Source organism: Curcuma longa, chromosome 16 (assembly GCF_044706935.1).
Source record: "Curcuma longa cultivar G26 ecotype Majalengka, Jawa Barat chromosome 16, ITB_CL_G26_1.1, whole genome shotgun sequence".
Taxonomy (NCBI): domain Eukaryota; kingdom Viridiplantae; phylum Streptophyta; class Magnoliopsida; order Zingiberales; family Zingiberaceae; genus Curcuma; species Curcuma longa.
The window spans coordinates 4,195,471-4,219,776 of NC_133876.1; the positions used below are offsets into that span (position 1 = coordinate 4,195,471).

General features: G+C 36.7%; 1 protein-coding gene across 1 annotated transcript; it reads right to left on the bottom strand.

Annotated features, from left to right (window-relative positions):
- Positions 1-19,981: 19,981 nt before the first annotated feature.
- LOC141847608 (uncharacterized) lies at positions 19,982-23,304 on the bottom strand. The gene is made up of 4 exons (XM_074735662.1): positions 21,742-23,304; positions 20,907-21,490; positions 20,657-20,744; positions 19,982-20,230 (listed from the first exon to the last, which is right to left on the bottom strand). Exons 1-4 carry the CDS (start codon positions 23,302-23,304, stop codon positions 19,982-19,984), a joined length of 2,484 nt encoding a protein of 827 aa, XP_074591763.1.
- Between the last annotated feature and the right edge of the window lie 1,002 nt (positions 23,305-24,306).

Consider the following 24,306-nt stretch of genomic DNA (forward strand, 5'->3'; position numbering starts at 1 on the left):
AACTCTCCAACGAAATCAACTCCCTTCGGTGGTTGTGGAACGAAGAAGAAATCAAGATTCAGAGAGATTCTAACATGCTAACCAAATCCCAACTCAAGAAACCTCACCTCAAAGATCCAGCCGTGCCCTAACTTCCTCCCTTTCTCCTTGCTGTCGTAACCCAAACCAACACCAAACAACCAAACCGGGTTCACAACACAACAAGCTGTGGGAAGAAGGAAACGATCACAATCCAAAGAGAGTCGAAGCAATCCAAGGAAAACTAGCTTAACCCCTTACCGATTCGGTCTGGCGGCGCCCTTGCACGGTCGGGAGCGACAAGCGGCGACAGCGTCCCGCGGCGAAGAGGGGGAAGAACTAGAGGAGAGGCGGTGGCTTCGAAGGAGAGGAGGCGGCTTTCGGCGTCGTCGGCACCGGCTGCGGACCCGCGCGCGTGCGTCGACGAGATCCCAGTGGCGGCGTCGCAGGGATTCTGGGTGCAGCGTGTCGCGGTTTGGGGGAGAACAACATCGCGATATTTTTATAAGTTTCTTAGCGGGTCGGATCCGATTACAAACCCATTAAACCATTCAATAACCTATTAACCTTTAATCCTACTTGGTTTATTCAATAGTTTAGGGTTTAATTTAATTAAACCATCAACTTAAGATTTAATTACATTTACAATTAAACCCTCATGTTTCCGGTATTTTACAGAAAAGGTTCATTCCATCACATTACTATTGAGATTTACACCAACAACTACAAGGTCTAACCGAAGGGTTTACGAGTGTGGAGGAATATCACAAAGAGATGGAGATTACTATGATTCGGGTTAATGTGGAGGAGGATCGAGAAGCAACCATGGCACAATTTTTGGAAGGTTTGAATCTAGAAATTGGAAATGTAGTAGAGTTGCAACATTATGCGGAGCTTGAAGATATGGTGCATGTCTATGAAAGCTGAAAAGCAACTCAAAAGGAAGGGTTCAATCATGCATGGGCAGAGTTATTGTTCATCCACTTGGATATCTAGCTAGGGCAAAAGGGATGATAAGTTTACTTATAAGAGTAAGACTCAGTTTTCCATGAATAAGGATGCAAGTTCTACTTTGGTCAATGAAAAAAAAAACCTATCTAATCTTTGAGAAATAGAGAAATTAAATGTTTTAAGTGCTTGGGAAGGGGGCATATTGCATCACAATGCCCAAACAAAAGAGTTATAATTTTAAGAGAAAATGGTGATATTGAAATTGAGAATGAGTCAGATAATGATAGTGCATTACCACCATTGATGGAAGCTTGAAGATATGGTGCATGTCTATGAAAGCTGAAAAGCAACTCAAAAGGAAGGGTTCAATCAAGCATGGGCAGAGTTATTGTTCATCCACTTGGATATCTAGCTAGGGCAAAAGGGATGATAAGTTTACTTATAAGAGTAAGACTCAGTTTTCCATGAATAAGGATGCAAGTTCTACTTTGGTCAATGGAAAAAAAACCTATCTAATCTTTGAGAAATAGAGAAATTAAATGTTTTAAGTGCTTGGGAAGGGGGCATATTGCATCACAATGCCCAAACAAAAGAGTTATAATTTTAAGAGAAAATGGTGATATTGAAATTGAGAATGAGTCAGATAATGATAGTGCATTACCACCATTGATGGAAAGTGATGAAGAGCAGTATCCAGTTGAAGGTGAAGTTCTTGTCATTATGCATGCTCTAAATGTGCAAGTGAAGAAAGAATAAGAGGAGGTAGAAGAATTTTGTGAGCGAAACTACAATCGGGGGTGGATTGGATATAGAGGAGATAGGAATGGTCATAGAGAGGACAAGATTGCAGGAAATAGAAGGGGTAATAATGTTTTAGGACGTGTAAAGTTAAAGATTCCATCCTTCCAAGGAAAAAATGATCCAACTATTTATTTGGAGTGGGAAACTAAGCTGGAGATGGTGTTTGGCTGTCATGATTTCTCAGAGCTTAAGAAGGTGATGCTAATTGCCATTAAATTCGCTAATTATACTATTGTTTCGTGGGATCAAGTGATGATGAATCGAAGAAGGAATGGAGAGCAACCTATGTCCACTTGGGAAAGGAGATTTGTACCCAACCATTACTATAGGAGTTTATATCAACAATTGCAGAGATTATTTCAAGGCTCCAAAAGTGTGGATGAGTATTTTAACGAGATGGAGGTGTCCATGATACGGGCTAATGTGGATAAGATCAGGAAGCCACTATGGCTAGGTTCTTGCATGGTTTAAACCTATAAATTGCTGATATTGTTGAATTAGAGCATTATGTTGAGTTGTCTAACCATGGAGGAACAACTCAAGAGGAAAGGATTGACTAGAAAGGCAACTCCAAGAAAGGAGGAACAACTGCAAAAAGAAGCCAAAGTTTGAACTCTTCAAGAAGCCCAAACCAACAACATCCACTACTCAAGGTAATAGCGAGTCTACTTCTTCCAAATCTCGGATATCAAGTGCTTTAAATGTCAAGGGCGTGGTCACATAGCTAGCCAATGTGTAAACAAAAGGGTGATGGTAATAAATGTCCAAGGTGAACTTGAGTCTGAAGATGAGGATGAAGTAGCTGATGAAGTGTCACAAAAGGAGGATAGTGATGATGAACAACATGCTGTTGTTGGAGACTTATTGGTGGCCAGACGAGTTCTCAATCTGCAAGCTAAGGAGGAAGAAAATAACCAAAGGCAGAACTTGTTTCATACCCATTCCTTTGTGACTTATTTGTAGCGTTATTATTGATGGAGGGAGTTATAGTACTGATTTGGTGACAAAATTATCACTATCGACTCGGAAACATCCGTGTCCTTATCGACTTTAGCGGCTGAATGATTACAGCGAAATTAAGGTGATAAAGCAACTCTTGGTAGCAATCTCCATTGGCAAATATGAAGATGAGTCGTGTGATGTGGCTCCCATGCATGCATTGCCACCTATTGTTGGGGAGAGCTTGACAATTTGATCAGAATGTAACACATGATGGGTTCATAAATTGGTGTTCCTTTACTCGGAAGGGACGTCTCATTACTCTTGTGCCCTTGACTCCAAGACAAGTTATGGAGGATCAGCTAATATTACAAAAAGCGAATAAAAAGAAGAGAGAAAAAGAAATTGCAAGAAAATAGTCAAAAAGAGTTGAAAAGAAAGAAAGAAAAATTAAAAAATTGAGAATGGAGAGAAAGAAAAATAGCTTCTATTCAAAAAAGAAGTGAGATCAAAAGAGCTTTGTTTTCAAAACATCTACCTCTTATACTTTTGTATAAGGAGGCACTCTTGAGCACTAACAATCTTAACATTTCTTTACCAAGTGTTGTTGTTTCTCTCTTATAGGAATTTGAGGATGTTTTTCTCGAAAAGGTTCAACATGGTTTGCCTCCGACTCGAGGAATTGAATATCAAATCGACTTCATAGCTGGTGCATCCATCCCAAATCGACCTAATCTAGAGGAAACAAAGGAACTTCAAACACAAGTTACTGAATTGCTACAAAAGGGGTATGTTCGAGAAAGCATGAGCCCTTGTGTAGTTCTTGTGTTACTAACCCCTAAAAAGGATGAGACGTGGAGGATGTGTGTGGATTATTGAGCCATCAACAACATAACGGTAAAGTATTGCCACCCAATTCCTAGGCTGGATGATATGCTTGATGAGCTGCATGGTTTTTCTATGTTCACAAAGATTGATCTTTGGAGTGGATATCATCAGATTATTAGGATTAAGAAGGTGATGAATGGAAGACTGGTTTAAGACCAAGCAAGGCTTATATGTGTTGTTAGTAATGCCTTTTGGTTTAACTAATGCTTCAAGCACTTTTATGCATTTATGAACTATGTTTTATTTGCTTTCTTACAAAGATTTTTAGTTGTGTATTTTGATGATATTATGAACTATGTTTTACTTGCTTTCTTACAAAGATTTTTAGTTGTGTATTTTGATGATATTTTGATTTATAAAAAAAACTTGGAAGAGCATGTCACCTATATAAGGTCTGTTTTGAGTGTGTTGAAGAAAGAGAAGCTTTTTGTTAACCTCAAGAAATGCTCCTTTTGTACAGAGAGAGTTTGTGTTTCTTGATTTTGCTGTTATTGCTAAAGGCGTTGAGATGGATGAGGAAAAGGTGAAAGCAATCCAAGAGTGCCCAGCACCGATAACAATCAGCCAAGTGAGGAGTTTCCATGGGTTGGCCAAATTCTATAGACAATTTGTTCAATTTTAATAATATTGCAACTCCTCTTACTGAAATCATCAAGAAAAATGAGTCATTCAAGTGGGGAGAGAAGCAAGAGAGAGCATTCAATACTTGTAAAGAAAAGCTAAGTTTTGCTCCTTTACTAGTCCTACCAAATTTTTCTAAAACATTTGAAATCAAATGTGATGCTTCTGGTATTGGTATAGGTGTTGTACTTATGCAGGAGATGAGACTCATTGCTTACTTTAGTGATAAGTTAAGTGGAGCAACTCTCAACTATCCTACATATGACAAGGAGATGCACACATTGGAAAGGGCATTAGATACATGGCAACATTACCTATGATCGAAAGAATTTATGATTCACACGGATCATTAATCTCTATAGCATTTGAAGGGTCATCATAAGTTGAACCGACGCCATGCTAAATGGGTGGAGTTCATTGACACATTTCCTTATGTGATCAGATACAAGCAAGGTAAAGAGAACATGGTCGCTGATGCCTTATCTTGGAGGTATGCTTTACTTTCCACTTTAGATGCAAAATTACATGGATTTGAATATAACAAGAATTTGTATGCTAATAATGCTGATTTTTTGATGTGTTTAAAGTATGTGCAAAGGTTGCATTAAGGTTTATAGCCATGATGGATTTTTATTTTGTGGAAATAGATTGTGTGTGCTTGTGCTTGTCTTTGTTGCATGAATTATGTACTAGGGAAGCCCATTGTGGTGGCTTGATGAGGGCTTTTTGGTATTACTAAAACTTTAGGGATTTTGCAAGATCACTTATTTTGACCTCATATGAAACGTGATGCGGAGAAATTTGTGAGAAGTGTATCACTTGCAAACAAGCTAAATCTAAGTTCAAACCATAAGGCTTGTATACTCCTTTGCTTATACCTAGCGAACTTTGGACTAATATTTTGATGACCTTTGTTTTAGGATTACCCTGGACTAAGAGGGGTAGAGACTCAATTTTTATCATGGTAGATAGGTTTTCCAAGATGGCCCATTTCATTCCATGTCATAAAATTGATATTTTTTTCCTCATGAGTTCAAATCAGTTGGTATCAAAGCTTTGGTCTTTTAGCCAAAAAAAAAGGAAAGAAAGAGAGGTCAAAATTTTGAAAACAAGAAAAAAAAGGTAAAAGAAAAGAAGCAACAAAAGGTGGGTGTAAAGACCTTGTTATGTCTATACTTGTATTTCTTTCTGCCCTTTATCTTTCAATTCTGCATTTCTTTCAAGTTTTACCTAAATTTAATTCTGGCACTTGTTTAGATTAAGTTCTAGCAAATTTTCTTTCAACACTTATTTCAAGTATCCTTCAATTCAGTATTCTCATAAATTTTGCCTAGATTTAATTTGGCACATGTCTAGTTCTGCTTTTATTTCAAGTATTTTTATCTTTTAATTTCGTATTTCTTTCAAATTTTGCCTAGATTTAATTCTAGCATTTGTCTAGATTAAATTCTATCAAATTTTCTTTCAGCATTTATTTTAATTATCCTTCAATTTAGCATTTTCATAAGTTTTACCTAGATTTAATTCTGACACCTGTCTAGATTAAGTTCTGATAAATTTCCTTTTAGCTTTTATTTCACATTCTAAAAAGTTTTGCCTAGATTCAATTCTGGTAAATTTTCTTTCAGCACTTAATTCAGTTTTTCAATTGTGTAATTTGCATTCTTCTTCAATTCTTATCTTTTATCCTAATTTCCTTGAAAATTTTCAGTTAGTCAAAAAATGCTTACAGGGAATTGCCTCATTCTAAGTTCTTTAAAGGGCTAACATTAGTGAGTTGAGTGATTGAGTGACAACATTTTACTATAATGGTGACAAGTGGAGAGGAAGTAAAGCAAGACCTAGAGAAACCTTTGAACAACGTGCCTTAAGACAACACTTGAAATGCATGGAAATCAGATTCAGTTAAATTCTTGACAGATTAGAGAGGCAAGATGCTATAATTATTGGACTACAAAATAGTCAAATTGGTAGAGTTCTTACACGAAGTGCAAGGCAATATAACCGTGATAATGATGAAAGCATTTCTGACGACATTAATGATAGAACTTCTAGTGGCAGATCTGGTCATGTTAGAATTGATGGTAGAAAAGGAAGGGCAAATGATTATGTTGATAGAAACTTGGATAATATTAAGATGATGATTCTTTCATTTTAAGGCAAAAGTGATCCAGACGTATATTTAGAGTGGAAAAAAGTAGAATTAGTATTTGATTATCACAACTACTCTAAAGAAAAGAAGGTAAAACTTGCTACTATTGAGTTTATTGATTATGCTATATTTAGTGGGATCAAATTATTCTAAGCAGGAGAAGAAACAAAGAGAGACTCATTAACACATGGGAGGAGATGAAATCTATAATGATAAAGAGGTTCATTCCTTCACATTACTATCAAGATTTGTACCAACGATTATAAAGTCTAACACAAGGGTCCAAGACTGTGGAGGAATATATAAAGAGATGGAGATTGCCCTGATTCGAACAAATATGGAGGAGAACCGAGAAGCAACCATGGCACGATTTTTACAATGTTTGAATCTAGAAATTGCAAATGTAGTGGATAGATTTTCTAAAATAGCTCATTTTATTCCTTGTAGGAAAATAGATGATGCTAACGATATTGCTGATCTATGTTTTAGGAAGATCGTGCAACTTCATGGAGTGTCGAGAAGCATAGTTTCAGATCATGATACAAAGTTCCTAAGCTACTTTTAGAAAGCCTTATAGAAAATGTTGTGAACAAAGCTTTTATTTTCTATATGTCATCTATAAACAGATGGACAAACTAAGATAGTAAATCAAACTTTGTTACTTTATTACGAGCTATCATTCAAAAGAATTTAAAAGGTTGGGAAGATTATTTACCACATGTTGAATTTGCTTATAATAGATTTATGCATTCTACTACTAATTTTTTACCTTTTCAAGTGGTATATGGTATATGGGTTCAATCCTTTAACTCTATTGGATTTGTCACATTTGCCTATCTCTGAGCTTGCTAGTTTAGATGGTACAAGAAAAATTGAGTTTGTGAAGCAAATGCATGAGAAAGTTAGGTTACAAATTGAAAAGAGGACCGAATAATATGCTACGCAAGCCAACAAGGGACGAAAGAAAGTGATCTTTAAACTTGAAAATTGGGTTTGGGCTCATATGAGAAAAGAAAGATTTCCTACTCAACATCGTACTAAGTTGCATCCATGAGGCGATGGACCATTTTAAGTCTTTGCTGGAATCAATGATAATGCCTACAAGCTTGACTTACCAGGTGAATATCATGTGAGTGCTACATTTAATGTTTCTGATTTTCCCCCTTTCAATGTAGGTGATTAAGATTTGAGAACGAATCCTTTTGACGATAGGGGAATGATGGAGTCAAGCAAAGTGAACAAATTGCAACAAATTAATATGGATCATGCTTAACCTACTCTAGATGTTGTTGATGATCCAATATGCATCAATGGAGGCCCAATTACATGGCTAAGGCTAAGAATATGAAGGAATTGAAGATGTGAAGGTCAAAATTTCAGTTGAAAAAGGTTTGACTAAGAGTAAATCATGCGGCTTAGTCAACTTAATTCAAACCTTAGATGAGACTTAAGTGGTTATTTAAGTCTTATGTTTATGTAGTATGGACATGTAGGCTCAATTTCATGCTTTATTTGGGTTGTAATGATGTCATAAGCTTAAAATGGCTAAGTAGTCTATATAGGCCTTTACTAAGTAGGCTTTCTTTGGTCTTTTAGGATTTTTACATCACCCTATAGCTATATCAAGGGGGTGAAGGCCACACATATATCTTTTGGCATATTTTCAATCTAAAACATAGTAAAGCTCTTACTTGTTGATTCTTCATTGAACTATAACTTATCAAGGCATCCTCTTGTGGCGTTCAAGGACTTATCAACCTCCATACCAAGGTTGTGGCATCTTCCCTCTTCCTCTATACCAAGGTTCAATTTTTCCTAAGTATTGGAAGGAGGTTTTATTCATCCTTCTTATCGATTTAGACTTTCCTTCTTTCCTTCTTCAATTTGTTGTGGGTTCTTGAGATTTTTCTCCCATGGGTTCACATCAAAAGATCATTTGTCACTTCCAGAAGTTTAGTTATAAGACTTCGGGCAAAGGATTTCAAGGAAGCATTAAATGGCATAATTGAAGAACTTGGACTGATTATGGGAAATGAGATACTAAGATAAGCCCAAGTGCAGACAAAGGCTTCATTCATGTGATCGGGCTTATCATCCATGACTCAGCTTTGCAGCTGTTTGGAAGAATGCTAAATAAGTATGGGGAATTGTGTATTTTGAGTTGCTAAGTTGTTTAATTGTTTGCATGCATGCAATGGACTTCAATGGCTTGCATGCATGCATTGTTACTCTTAATTGTTCGTATGCGCATTTTGTACTCTTAATTATTTGAATGCATGCATTTTGTACTCCTACTTGCTTACTCCCATTATGTAAGGGAGGGAGATCCGAATATGAAAGGGGACTTTTTTGGTGAAATATATTTGTGTGCTCTCTTACTTATTGAAAGAACTTCTAACTTATCACCCTTGTGGTGCGGTGTTTCTTTTCCTTCGTAGTCTTAGTTCATTCCAGGTTTTGGTTATGGGTCGAGGCTCAAAACTTGTCTTCTAGTTCCTGGGGTTCTATCCATCGTTATTCTCGAATTCCATCACAATTGTCAGTGGGGATCGTGTCATGAACTATCCAATTTACACTAGGAAGATGTATGTTTTGATGAAGACCTTGTGAAAATACAATATTACTTGAGGCCCATAGAGTTTTTCATAGTGATCCTTGAATCTGGTGGTTCAATTTGGGTTCATATGAGAAAGGATAGATTTCCTATTAAATGTCGTACTATGTTTCATTCATAAGTAGATTGACAATTTCAAGTCATTGCTGAAATCAATGATAATATCTATAAGCTTGATGTACCATGTAAGTATAATATGAGAACTACTTTCAATGTTTCTAATTTGTGTCCATTTGACGTAGGTGTTGAAGATTCGAGGATGAATCCTTTGAAGAAGATGATGGAGTCAAAAGATGGAGAACAAATTGTAGCTCAACAAGCTAATGATGGGATCAAGCTAAGGCCATTGAAGAAAAGTAGCACCCCACTCTAGATCTTCTTGATGATCATTATGCATCAACGAAGGTCCAATTACAATGGCTAAGATTAAAAAGATGAAGGAAGCACTTAATGTGATAATTGAAGATTTTAAGGCCAAAGTTATAATCAAAGCAAATTTGACCAAGAGCAAGTCATGCAGCTTAGTCAACCAATCAAGCCTTAGATGAGCGTAATTAGTCACTTAAGTTTATTTATATTTTTCAGGCTCAATTTCTACCTTTATTTGGGTTGTAATGGTGACTTGAGTCTGTAGTCTACATAGGTCTCTTTTAAATAGGCTTTCTTTTGACCTTTTAGGAATTTAGCTCACCATATTGCTATTAATAAAGGAGGTGGCGGCTACACATGTAATATTTTGGCTTCTTAAGGAAATGATTCAATGAACTCCACCCATTTGATATGATGTTTATTCAATTTACTTTGACTCTTCAAATGCTTCAACAATTCATAATCAGTGTTAATGACAATCTCTTTGGACCACAAGTAATGTTGGCAAGTCTCTAAAGCCCTTACTGATGCAAACATCTTGTCATAAGTTGGATAGTTTAAAGCTACTCCGCTGAGTTTATCACTAAAATAAGCAAGGGATGGACCTTCTTATATTAGCACAACTCCAATACCTATTCCTGATGCATCACACTCAATTTTAAAAGTTTTTGCAAATTTAGGTAATGCAAGTAATGGTGTAGAACTTAGTTTCTCCTTAAGTAAGTTAAAATCTGAATCTTGTTCACTATCTGAATGAAATCTAACATTCTTTTTAACAACTTCAGTCAAAGGTCCAGCTAAAGTACTAAAATTCTTAACAAACCTCCTGTAGAAACTAGCCAACCCATGAAAGGTAGTATAGCTAGTTTGGACTTAAATTACCATTACAACCCAATTAAATGTAGAAATTGAACCCAGAAAATATAAATGAAATTAAGAGATAAATCACGCTCATCTAAGGCTTGAATTAGGTTGACTAAGCTACATGACTTTTTTCTATCTTTTTTCCTCTCTTCCTCTAGAAAATTTTTCTCTTTTTCAATTTTTTCAACTCTTCGCATTCTCACTTTTTCTTTTCTCACATTCTTTTTCCTTTTGATATTTTGTTCTTTTGTCATTCTCTTTTTCCTTCACAATCTTTTTTCTCTTACATTCATTTCTTTTTTCACTCTCAGTGTCAATATCATCATTTTCTTGAAATTCATTACTCTTTTATTTGGACATTGTGATGCAATATGCCCTTTCTTAAGTATTTAAAACATTTAATATCTCTATTTATCCAAGATTGGATAGGTTCTTTAACTTTGACCAAAGTAGAACTTGCATTCATTTTCTTAGAAAACTCAATCTTACTCTTAGAACTTGCATTCCTATGCTTGGCTGAACCCTTCTTTTTTAGTTGTCTTTCAACTTTTATGGACATATGAACCAAATCTTTTACATAATGTTACAACTCTACTACATTTGCAAATTTTGGATTCAAGCCTTGCAAAAATCGTATCATGGCTACTTCTTTTATTCTGCAATAGGTGGTTCACCTTTTGAAGTGGTATATGGGTTCAATCCTTTAACTCCATTGGATTTGTCACCTTTGCCTATTTCTGAGCATGCTAGTTTAGATGGTACAAGAAAAGCTGAGTTTGTGAAGCAAATGCATGAGAAAGTGAGGTTGCAAATTGAAAAGAGGACCAAACAATATGCTACACAAGCCAACAAAAGAGGAAAGAAAGTGATCTTTGAACCAGGAGATTGGATTTGGGTCATATGAGAAAGGAAAGATTTCCTGCTAAACGTCTTTCTAAGTTGCATCCATGAGGCGATGGACCATTTCAAATCTTTGCTCGAATCAATGATAATGCCTACAAGCTTGACTTATCAGGTGAGTATAATGTGAGTGCTACTTTTAATGTTTCTGATCTTTCTCCCTTTGATGTAGGTGATCAAGATTCGAGGACAAATCCTTTTGAGGAGAGGGGGAATGATGGAGTCAAACCAAGTAAACAAGTTGTCCAACAAACTAATCTGGATCATACTCAACCCACTCTAGATGTTGTTGATGATCCATTATGCATCAATGGAGGCCCAATTACAAGTGCTAAGGCTAAGAAGATAAAGGAAGCACTTAATGTGCTAATTGAATATGTGAAGGCCAAAATTACAATTAAAGAAGATTTGACCAAAAGCAAGTCATGCGGCTTAGTCAACTTAATTCAAGCCTTAGATGAGCTTAAGTAGTCACTTAGTCTCATGTTTATGTAGTAGAGATATGTAGGCTCAATTTCTAGCTTTATTTGGGTTGTAATGATACCATAAGCTTAAAATGGCTAAGTAGTCTACATAGGTCTTTACTAAATAGGCTTCCTTTTGGCCTTTTAGGGTTTTTAGGTCACCATATGGCTATAAATAAAGTGGGTGACGGCCATACATATATCTTTGGCATATTTTCAATCTAAAGCATAGTGAGGCACTCACTTGTTGCTTCTTCCTTGATCTTATCAAGGCATCCCCTTGTGTCATTCAAAGACTTATCAACCTCCATCCCAAGGTTGTGGCATCTTCCCTCTTCATCTATACCAAGGTTCGATTTTTTTAAATATCTGGTCGAGGTTCTATTCATCTTTCTTATCGATTTAGACTCTCCTTCTTTCTTTCTTCAATTAGTTGTGGGTTCTTGAGATATTTCTCTTTGGGTTCACATCAAGCATGAACCTTGGAATAGAAGATAGAAGATGTCATAACCTTGGGATTGAGGTTGATAAGTCCTTGAACACCACAAGGGCCTTGATAAGTTCTAGTTCAATAAAGACCCAACAAGTGAGAGTCTCACTATAATTTAGATTGATTAAGTTTAAACGAGGTATGAAAAATACTATTGCAGATGTTGTCTCGAAGGTATAACTTAATCTCTACTTTGAACACTAGATTGTTAGGATTTGAATACATTAGAGATCTATATTCTAACGATCCTGACTTTGCAAATGTGTTTGAAGTTTTGTAAACATGCTTCTTTTGGGATGTTTTATAGGCATGAGGGATTTTTTTTAGCGTGAAAAGGTTGTGTGTAGGCAATTGTTCATTGAGGGAATTATTAGTCCAAAAGGCTCATGGTGGGGGACTAATGGGATATTTTAGAGTAAGAAAAACTCTAGAAGTTTTGGTTGAGCATTTCTATTGGCCTCACATAAAACGAGATGTAGTTAAGTTTTGTGACATGTGTATCACATGTAGGCAAGTAAAATATAGATCTCATGGATTGACATCTCTACTAATTCTTAGTGAACCTTCGGTTGATATTTCCATGGACTTTGTTCTACGATTACCAAGGTCAAAATGAGGGATGCATTCTACTTTTGTGGTTGTGGACAGATTTTCTAAAATGGATCATTATTCCTTGCAAACAATCATATTGTTGATCTATTCTTTAGGGAGATCATACGACTTCATGGAGTGCTAAAGGGCATAGTTTCAGATCATGATGCAAAGTTCCTAAGCTACTTTTGGAAGACATTGTGGGAAAAGTTGGCCACAAAGCTTTTATTTTTACAACTTGTCATACACAGGCAGATAGATAAACTGAGGTAGTAATCAAACTTTGTCTACTTTATTACAAGCTATCACATTCAAAAGAATTTAAAAGGTTGGGAAGATTGTTTACCACATGTTAATTTTTTTTATAATAGATATGTTCATTCTACCACTAATTTTTCACTTTTTGGAGTGATAATGGTTTAAACAATTTAATTCCTTTAGATTTGTCACCTTTGCCTATCTTTGAGCGTGCTAGTTTAGATGACACAAGAAAAGCTGAGTTTGTAAGGCAAATGCATGAGAAAGTTCAATTGCAAATTGAAAAGAGGAGTGAATAATATGCTACGCAAGCCAACAAAGGATGAAAGAGAGTGATCTTTGAACTTGAAGATTGGGTTTGGGTTCATATGAGAAAGGATAGATTCCTTGTTTAAGTTTCATTCATGAGGAGATGGACCATTTCAAATCATTGGTTGAATCAATGATAATTCCTATAAGCTCGACTTACTATACGAGTATAATGTGAGTGCTACATTTAATGTTTCTGATTTTACTCCCTTTGATGTAGCTGATCAAGATTCAAGGATGAATCCTTTTGAGGAGAGGGGAATGATGGAGTTAAACATGGAGACCGAGTTAAGGCTCAAAAGCTAATGATGGGGATCAAGCTAAGGCCATAGAAGAAAAGGAGCATCCTACTGTAGATGTTGTTGATGATCTATTATGCATCAAGGCATTCGGTTGTGGCATTCAAGGACTTATCAACCTCAATCCCAAGGTTGTGGCATCTTTTGTCTTTTATACCATGGTTCATGCCTTCTTAAGTATTTGGCCGAGATGCTTTGTGATGTAGTGCCAATGCATGATGAATTCAAAAATAAGTTCTTTTATGATGCTTAGTAAACTTGTAACTCTTGTACTATTAACTCCTAGGCACTTTATGAAAATCAATTAAGGATAAAAAATGAGAGTGAAAAAAATGAATGTGAGAAAAAAAGATTGGGAAAAAAAAAGAATGACAAAATAAGAAAAGAAAAGAAGTGAAAAAAATCAAGAGCAAGAGAGGAAAAAAGGAAGCTTTTATGCAAAAGAAAGAGAGGTTAAGAGAACTTTTATTCTCAACAATCAATGATTGTAATTTTGTACAAGGAGGCTTATTTAAACACAAATAATTTTAACCATACTTTGCCATGTGTTATTAAATCTCTGTTGCAGGAATTTAATGATGTATTTCCTAATGATGTTCCTAATGGATTGCCATCACTTTGGGGGAATAGAGAACCATATTGATTTCATCCCAAGAGCAACAATTCCAAATTGGTCGGCCTAGAGGAGCAACTCTAAGGAAATAAAGGAAACTTCAAAAAGCAAGTTGAAGAGTTGATGAGAAAATGGAATATCCAAGAAAGTTTGAATCCTTGTGTAGTTCCTATTTTTCTTGTACCTAAGAAGGATGGAACGTGGAGAATGTGCCTTGATTGCAAAGCTATGAATAAAATTAGGTAAAGTATTGTCATCCTATTCCTAGATTAGATGATATGCTAGATGAGCTACATGATTCTTATTTTTTCTCTAAAATTGATTTGAAGTATGGTTATCATCAAATTTGCATGCGTGAGGGTGATGAATGGAAAACTAGACAAGGTATAGTTTGTATGAATGGTTAGTCATGAAATTTGGATTAACTAATGCAACTAGTACTTTCATGAGATTCATGAACCATATTTTGCGTATTTATGTTGGAAGCTTAAATGTAGTATATTTTAATGGCATCTTGATTTATAGCAAAATCTTAGATGAGCATCTCAATCATTTACAAAAAATTCTACTTGTTTTGCAAAATGAAAAGTTGTATGCTAACCATCAAAAATATTCTTTTTGCATTTGTTAGATTAAGTTTCTTGGTTATATAGTTAGTGCTAAGGGAATAGCAGTTGATGAAGAGAAGGTTATTTGTGAATGGCCAATACCATAAATCATAACTGAGGTATGTAGCTTTCATGGGTTGGCTAGTTTCTATAGGAGGTTTATGATGCACATCAAGGAGTTGTTCATCTGCTTAAGGATGAAGCTACGAGAGAACAATTGTCACTTTCAGAAGGTTTAGTTACAAGATTTTGGAAAAAACATTTCAAGGAAATACTAGAATAGAAAAACATTGGGCTAATCATGAGAAACGAGAGACCAATAATTGGAAATCAAGGCCTAATCCATGTGATCAGGCTTATCCATCCATGACTCGACTTTGCATGACAGTTGGAAGAACATTAAATAAGTATGCGGACTTGTGCTTTTTTTGGGTTGCTGAATTATTTTCGTGTGCATGCAGTTTGGAACTCTTAAATTGCTTGCTCCAATTATATAAGGGAGGAAGCTCAAAATTTAAAGGGACTTTTTTGGTGAGGTTTTATTTGTGTTCTCTCTTGGTTTTTGAAAGAACTTTTGAACTTATGAGGTTTATCTCTGGCATTCAAAACAACAAAACTCATCATCGAGTGGTGTGGAATTTCTTGTCTTCATAGCTTAGTTCGGACTAGGTCTTGGTTACAGGTCAAAGGGTAACACTCTTGTCTTCTAGTTCTTGGGATTTTATCCATCGTTGTTCTTGAATTCTAGCATGTTGTCGATGGGGTTCGTGCCATTTGCTATCAGAGCTTTATTGATGGAGTCAAACCAAGTGAACAAGTTGTCCAACAAACTAATATGGATCATGCTCAACCCACTCAAGATGTTGATGATCTATTATGTATCAATGGAGGCCCAATTATAAGAGCTAAGGCTAACAAGATGAAGGAAGCACTTAATGTGCTAATTGAAGATGTGAAGGCCGAAGTTATAATTGAAGAAAGTTTGACCAAGAGCAAGTCATGCGACTTAGTTAACCTAATTCAAGCCTTAGATGAGCTTAAGTGGCCACTTAAGCCTCATGTTTAAGTAGGGATATATAGGCTCAATTTCTAGCTTTATTTGGGTTGTAATGATACCATAAGCATAAAATGGCTAAGTAGTCTACATAGGATTTTACTAAATGAGCTTTCTTTCAGCTTTTTAGGTTTTTTAGGTCACCCTATAGCTATAAATAACGGAAGTGACGGCCACACATATATCTTTTAGCATATTTTCAATCTAAAGTATGGTGAGGCTCTCACTTGTTAGTTCTCCATTGAACTAGAACTTATCAAGACATCCCTTTATGGCATTCAAAGACTTATTAACCTCCATCTCAAGGTTGTGGCATCTTTCCTCTTCCTTTATACACAGGTTCGGTGTTCCAAAGCATTGGGTCGAGGTTCTATTCATTCTTTTTATCGATTTAGACTTTCTTTCTTTCTTTCTTCAATTTGTTGTGGGTTCTTGAGATTTTTCTATCGGGTTCACATCATTCGTTTTCAAAGGTAAGTGCTAAATCTATTTTTATGATGTGAACCCAAGGAGAATATCTGGAGAACCCACAACATATTGAAGAAAGAAAGAAGAATACTCTAAATTGATAATATAGATGAAAAGAACCTCGACCCAATATTTTAAAAAGCATGAATCATGGTATAGAAGATAGAAGAATCCACAACCTTGGGATTGAGGTTGATAAGTCCTTGAATGTCACAAGGGGACTCCTTGATAAGTTAAAGTTCAATAAAGAATCAACAAATGAGAGCCTCATCATGCTTTAGATTGAAACAAGCCAATTTTGATAAGTTACATGTACGACTCACCATGCTTTAGATTGAAACAAGACAAAGGATACATGTGTGGCAGCCACCCTCTTAATATAAGGGTGAGCTAAAAATCCTAAAAGGTCAAAAGGAAGTCAATTTTGAAGAAGCCTATATAGACTACATAGCTAGTTTGGACTTAAATTACCATTACAACCCAATTAAATGTAGAAATTGAACCCAGAAAATATAAATGAAATTAAGAGATAAATCACGCTCATCTAAGGCTTGAATTAGGTTGACTAAGCTACATGACTTTTTTCTATCTTTTTTCCTCTCTTCCTCTTGAAAAATTTTCTCTTTTTCAATTTTTTCAACTCTTCGCATTCTCACTTTTTCTTTTCTCACATTCTTTTTCCTTTTGATATTTTGTTCTTTTGTCATTCTCTTTTTCCTTCACAATCTTTTTTCTCTTACATTCTTTTTTTTTTTCACTCTCAGTGTCAATATCATCATTTTCTTGAAATTCATTACTCTTTTATTTGGACATTGTGATGCAATATGCCCTTTCTTAAGCATTTAAAACATTTAATATCTCTATTTATCCAAGATTGGATAGGTTCTTTAACTTTGACCAAAGTAGAACTTGCATTCATTTTAAGAGGCCTTGCATCCGGGACTTCATCCATTGCCAAGAGGCCGCGCCTCCGGGACTTCACCAAATTCTAAGACTCCATTCTTGGACTTTCCTGTGAACTCATGTCACACATGTTAGATCACAAACATTGCCTAACTTAAACTGATTCAGCCAAACATTAAAATTTAAATCACTTGGGGCAAAATTGCACCAACAGCAAATGCCCGGAGCTGCAGGGTATGACCTCCACATAATTGCTGATGTTGAAATTGGTGCAGGAGACCGAGATCTGCTCGGCACAAGAATAGGCTTTGCAATTCCAGAAGGCTATTATGGAAGAATTGCTCCAAGGTCAGGAGTTGCCTAGAAAAAGGGCATACACATCGGAGCAGGAGTAATCGACAGTGATTACCGCGGTGAAATCAAAATATTAGTGTTTAATTTAACTTTTGAACCTATTTCCTTTAAAAGGAGCGATGCAATCGCCCAGATTATTTTTACAAAAATCGCTACACCACAGTTGATGCAGGTTCCCAAACTGTCTGATACAAGAAGGGGATCTAGCGGGTTTGGATCTACATCAGCGCCAGATCAACCCTCTACAAGCCAAATGCCCATCAGCTCATCTGAATGGACCACTGTTTACAAACTTTATGTCCACAAGAACAATCGGATGACCCCATCTCTTCCCCTGAACCAGAGGAGTACGAGCAGTGTTTACTCGCATGGCTTGGAAAGGAGCATGTCTTGGCCCTTTTTGATGAACCAACACGTCATTCCGAAAGATCTGAAGATGTCTGGGACACGCTGGGACTTCCAAGTGGTAAATTTGATTATATGGTTAAATATAACCCCCCACAATATATTAATTATGTTCCAGCAACAAAGCGATGTTGGGGTGACGAGTCTGATGAAGATGTTGGTGCGGAACTACATAGCCCCCAAGGTGATCCAAAATGCACGCAAGACATGACACAACCACACAGACGTCCTTGCTATGGATGGATAAGTGAAGAAGAAGACGATGTGCCAGATGAACATGTACTAGCCTTCTTTGATAATCCAATTTATGACACCGAAGCAGAGGACGAAGAATGGACAAACCCATTCTCCATGGAAGGTGGTGGGTATGAGTCTGATTCTGAAACTTATTTTTCTGTTGACACTGACTTCCAATAGGAACAATGAGAGTTAGAAGAAGTAGATGAAATACAGCTAGCTCATCTGGAGCTAGACCTCATGACCGATTACCCAGTCCAGATAGAGGTATAGGTACAGAGGGTACTAGCCTCTACGGCTTCATCCGCATACAACCTTCCAGAGGATTCTATGATGGGTCCTCCCCAATACGCTCCGGCTACTGAGAAACCTACTACTTCCAATCCGTATGGGAATATGTCTTATATGGGAGCTAAACTGGGAAAGATCAGAAGTGCCTATAACACAGAACAATGGACGCTACCATCAGCACAGCAACAGACAGGTGCGATGTTAGTATTACCTCCAAATATAGGCCTTTACAATGATGTAATTTCCAAATGGGAATCCATAACCACGAATGTGGTTGACTCAAAAATCTGGACAGATAAAAGAATGAAGGTACAGTACATAGAAAACCTTCTGGGAGAAACAGAAAAGAAGTTCTTCATCCAGTGGCGGATGATGTTTCCTGACCAATATGATAAGTTGGTCAACTCGGCGGACGAGACTCAGAATGTCCTGTCACAAATTAGAAGAATGTTCACTCTTGAAGATCCAGCTTCAGGATCAACAGCAGAACCAAATCAAGCTTATCTTGACTTAGAAAGGTTAGTCTGTCACAATACTAAAAACTTGGTTTCTTATATGAATATGTATAAGGAACTTGCAGCGAAGACAGGAAGAGCATTCATGAGCGAAGAACTATCAAGCAAATTCTACAAAAAGTAGCCGCCTTTGATCGGAGAATATTTAGAAAAGAAATTTCAAGAGAAGCACAAAGGGAATATGATTGGCGTATTACCCAGGATATATCATGCTCATCAAGAGATGATGGAAATGTGCAAGCAGGCCGCCTTGCACAGGTGTAACACCCCGCAAAAGCCCTTCAATATTTTCCTTAATATTGATAAAGGATAGCTTAAGATATGGAAATGTAAGTATAAAGTACTAATGGGCTTTATATTATATGGGCTCTTATTTGGGTAAATCTTTAGTGGATCATTAGTAGGATTTATCCTAATGGGCTCTATGAGTTTAATGTTTCATAATGGGCTTAACACTTAGGTGGGCCTAGCCAATGACAAAAGAAATGAAAATGAGCTTAATGAAATGGATAACATGTAATGAGCTTCTCTTATGTGGGCTTTGTCTAAAAATAAAAAAAAAAAAGAATGGAGGTGCCAAGGATTGAACCTTGGACCTCAAGTAAGTGGCAAGCCTAGGAGAAGTATGAAATAACCACAAGTTCTAGTATTTTATTATTAGAGGTATAAGGGGAAATATATTTAAATGGGACATGACATCATCCTCATTTAATGAAAGGGGGGTTACAAAATGGAGATTTAAACCCTTCTCTTTATTCTTTTGCCTCAACGAAAATGGAATGGCTACTTTGGCCGAAAGTTCTCGGATTGGTGGTGGAGTTAGCTTCATCATAAAGGCATTTTTATGTTTTAATAACAAGACATTTATTTTTAAAAGGAGGAGTTATAAAAAAAAGAAGGTAACTTCTTTCTCCAATTAAGATACCTATTGCACCATTCTTAAACAATGTGTGGCCAATAATTATCATGCCTAACAAACCCATTTTGTGATTTCAAGTAATTATTTTACAAACCCATTTTGTGACACGCAACATATAATTGGGAAAATTCATTATCATGCACATACAACTCCTTGATATGTTCAAAGCCAAGCAATTTAGTTTCAAGTGTAACAAGCAAATTATACCTTCGTGAAAGTGCATCTGCTACAACATTTACCTTTCCTTGCTTATGCTTAATCACATACGGAAATTGTTCAAGAAATTCAACCCATTTGGCATGCCTTTTGTTGAGCTTCCCCTGCCCTTTCAAATACTTCAAAGATTCATGATCACTATGAATGACAAATTCTTTAGGCAAAAGATAATGTTGCCATGTTTGCAAAGCTCTAACAAGTGCATACAATTCTATATCATAAGTGGAATAGTTGAGAGTGGTGCCACCTAACTTCTCACTAAAATATGCAATGGGATGTCCATCTTGAAGTAAAACAACCCCAATACCCACATGAGATGCATCACATTCAATTTCAAATGATTTGGAAAAATCAGGCAAAGCAAGAATGGGTGCATGTGTGAGTTTGTCCTTAAGTGCTTGAAATGCATTTTCTTGATTCTCCCCCCACTTAAAACCCATATTTTTCTTGACAATTTCATTTAGGGGTGCTGCCAATGTGCTAAAATCCTTCACAAACCTCCTATAAAAACTTGCCAACCCATGGAAGCTCCTAACCTCACTCACAGTTTTAGGGGTTGGCCAATCTCTAATGGCCTTAACCTTCTCTTCATCAACCTGCACTCCTTTAGAACTTATGACAAATCCAAGAAAAACCACATGATCAGTGCAAAAAGAACACTTTTCTAAGTTAGCATATAGTTTCTCCTTTCTAAGGACATGCAAGACAGATTTGAGATGTGCTACATGCTCAACCAAACTCTTGGAATATACCAAAATATCATCAAAGTATACTACCACAAATTTTCCTAGAAATTCTCGTAAAACATGGTTCATAAGCCTCATAAAAGTGCTTGGTGCATTAGTTAACCCAAAAGGCATTACCAACCATTCATACAATCCATATTTAGTTTTGAAAGCAGTTTTCCATTCATCCCCTTCCCTTATCCTAATTTGATGGTACCCACTTTTCAAATCAATTTTAGAAAAGAAGCAAGCACCATGCAATTCATCAAGTAAATCATCAAGTCTAGGGATAGGATGTCTATACCGAATTGTGATGTTGTTGATTGCTCTACAGTCCGTGCACATCCTCCATGATCCATCCTTTTTAGGCACCAAAATTACGGGTACAGCACATGGACTTAAGCTCTCTCTAACCCATCCTTTTTGCAATAACTCCTCCACTTGATTTTGTATCTCCTTTGTTTCTTGAGGGTTGCTCCTATAGGCTGGCCTATTGGGTAGAGAAGCACCAGGAATAAGGTCCATTTGGTGTTCTATTCCCCTTATTGGTGGCAAACCGTGAGGTACTTCCTTGGGAAACACATCCTCAAAATCCTGCAAAATAGCAACAACATCACTAGGCAAAGAGTTAGTATTAGTTTCCAAGCAAGTTTCCTTGCACAAAAGAAGAAATATAGGCTGCCTTGTCAAATAAGCTCTCTTCACCTCACTTCCTCTTGCAAACAAATTTTCTATTCTTCTCTCTTTCTTTTCCTCATTCTCTCTTTTCTTTTCCTCATTCTCTCTTTTTTTTGAATTTTGTCCTCAAAATCAAGTATTTTCTTTTTCACACACTCTTTCTCTTTCTTAAGCTCTCGCTCTTCTTTTTCTCTTTTCTCTCTCATTTTTATTTGATCCGCACAAACCTCCCTAGGTGATAATGGTACAAGTGTGACTTTGCGGGAATTGTGAAGAAATGAGAACTTGTTGGAGAATCCATCATGGTGAGCTCGCCTATCAAACTGCCAAGGTCTTCCAAGAAGAATGTGGCTTGCCTCCATAGGTACAATATCACATAGAACTTGATCTTCATATTTGCCAATGGAGAAATTAATCAGCACTTGTTGATTCACCACCAATTCACCACTATTACTTAGCCATTGGAGTTTATATGGTCTTGCATGCGGTGTAGTCTTGAGGTTGAGTTTGGTAACCAACCTAGTGCTTGCCACATTGGTGCAACTCCCACCATCAATGATCATAGAGCATGTTTTACCTTGAATAAGGCAACGGGTATGAAAAATATTTTCTCTTTGGTCCTCCTCATGCTCCTTGGCTTGACTTCCCAATAACCTCCTAACCACCAAGAGATCGCCATCTTGCGCATAGGCTGCTCCATCATGTTCCTCATCGCTTGAAGAAGAGGAATGAGAAGAAATTTCTTCACTAGAGATACTCCCATTATCCCTAACCACCATAGTCTTCTTATTCGGGCATTCGGATGCAATATGTCCTTTTCCCAAACACTTAAAGCACTTGATATCCCTGCTCTTAGAAGTAGAAGAAGAAGTAGTAGGAAAAGGCTTCTTAGTGCTTGTTACCTCCTTTGAATTAGAAGAAGAACCCTCCTTCTTTGGCTTGTCCTTCCAACTTGAAGAGTAGTTTGAAGAAGATGGTTTCTTCATAATGCCCTTTCTCTTTAATTGTTGCTCCACTTTCATTGCTTGATGAACTAAGTCTTCAAGCTCCACATAATGTTGTAACTCCACAATGTCTCCAATATCTCGGTTTAGGCCATGGAGAAACCGAGCCATGGTTGCTTCCCTATCCTCCACAATATTGGCTCTAATCAAAGCCACCTCCATCTCCTTGTAATACTCATCCACACTCCTACTCCCTTGGATGAGTCTTTGCAATTTGTTGTGCAATTCCCTGTGGTAGTGGGAAGGCACAAATCTCCTTCTCATCAAAGTCTTCATTTCATCCCAAGTGTTGATAGGATGCTCTCCATACCTTCTTCTCTCCTTTTGCATTTGATCCCACCAAATTAAAGCATAATCAGTGAACTCAAGGGCAGCCACCTTCACTTTCTTTGCATCATTGTAATTGTGGCATGAGAAGATTTGCTCTATTTTCATTTCCCACTCAAGATATGTGTCGGGGTCATTCCTCCCTTGGAAGGAAGGTACCTTGACTTTCACACCTCTTAGATCATCTTCATGTCGATAGTCTCTACCTCCTCTTTCATGTCTTCTTCCCCCTTCACGCCTCCTTCTTTCTCTTGGAGAACCATAGAATAGGTCACTTTCTTGATGAGATTCTTCATGATTAGAATTGCCCCCATGGTTAGAAACTCTTCCTCCTTCAAGTCGGTCCATCCTTTCATGTAAGCCTTCAAGTTGTCTTTGAAGCATCCTCTCAAAGTGTTGAGTAAGTGCCTCCATTTGAAGCCTATTAGGATCTTGCCTAGGGGAATTTTCCTCATTCATGCTTGCAACAAAAAAGATGACAAGGAAAATTACAAAAGAAATGTTAGAAAGACCTCACCACTCACCTCACGTGGTTGCACTCAAATTTATCCACTCAGCTTCCTTTATACGCTCTTAAGAAAAGAACCTTATCAATGATTTTTCTCAAGACAACAAGTAGACGATCAAATGAGCAAGAAACCAACAAGAAAATATGAGTATAACAAGAGAAATAAATGGATAGAACAAGAAATTTAGCAACGATCAAGAGCAATGAGAGGAATATTGGGTCCTTTTACTTCACAAATCCTTTTTTTTGTTTTTGATTCTGCCCAGATTTTTTTTTTGAATTTTCCTTTTTTTTTTATTTTTTCAGCTCAAAACACAATGACTCTAGTAACACCTTTTTTTTTGAGTTTAGGACCCAAATAGAGAAGCGATAAAAAGAGATGGAGAATGAAAACACCAATGGAATACTAAGGATGAGAGATCAACAAAGATGAACAAGAACGAAAAATGAACAAGAACAAAATGCAAACCTGAAAATCAAGGAGCCAAGGCTCTGATACCAAATGATAAGCACCTTGGAACGGATCGCCTTGATATTCAGATGTAGGGAAGGATATTGACGCCACACTCAAGAAAGATGAGAAGGTGAGTGATAAGTCATGGGGGTTTTGATCGCCACAAGTTGCCTTGATAAGATCAAGATTAGTTCTTTGCCTAAGAACCAAAGGAAGCTCTCACAATAGAGAAAACTCTAATTTCATTCAAACTCAACATGCCTTAGCCATACAAGAGTTCTCCTATATATAGACTTAGTGGAGGTTGAAACATTAACCTCTACCACACTTCCCACTAAGCTTTTAATATCCACTAAGACCCACTAGGCACTAATTATGCACCATTATCATGCATGCATGCATGCATGACATTTATTTCCCACAATTCCCTAATACTAGCTTAGGAACTCCCAAAAAACATTAAAAACCCACCAAAAGATATCAAAAATCACTTCAGAAA

Excerpts from the sequence above, each read along its gene's own strand:
- LOC141847608 (XM_074735662.1), bottom strand. The coding sequence starts at position 23,304 with ATGAATGAGGAAAATTCCCCTAGGCAAGATCCTAATAGGCTTCAAATG. Across the intron at positions 21,491-21,741 it reads TACCATTATCACCTAGGGAG|GAAACTTGCTTGGAAACTAA; the intron begins GTTTGTGCGGAT and ends CTTTTGTGCAAG. Across the intron at positions 20,231-20,656 it reads ATTGGCCAACCCCTAAAACT|TATTTGAAAGGGCAGGGGAA; the intron begins GTGAGTGAGGTT and ends GAATCTTTGAAG.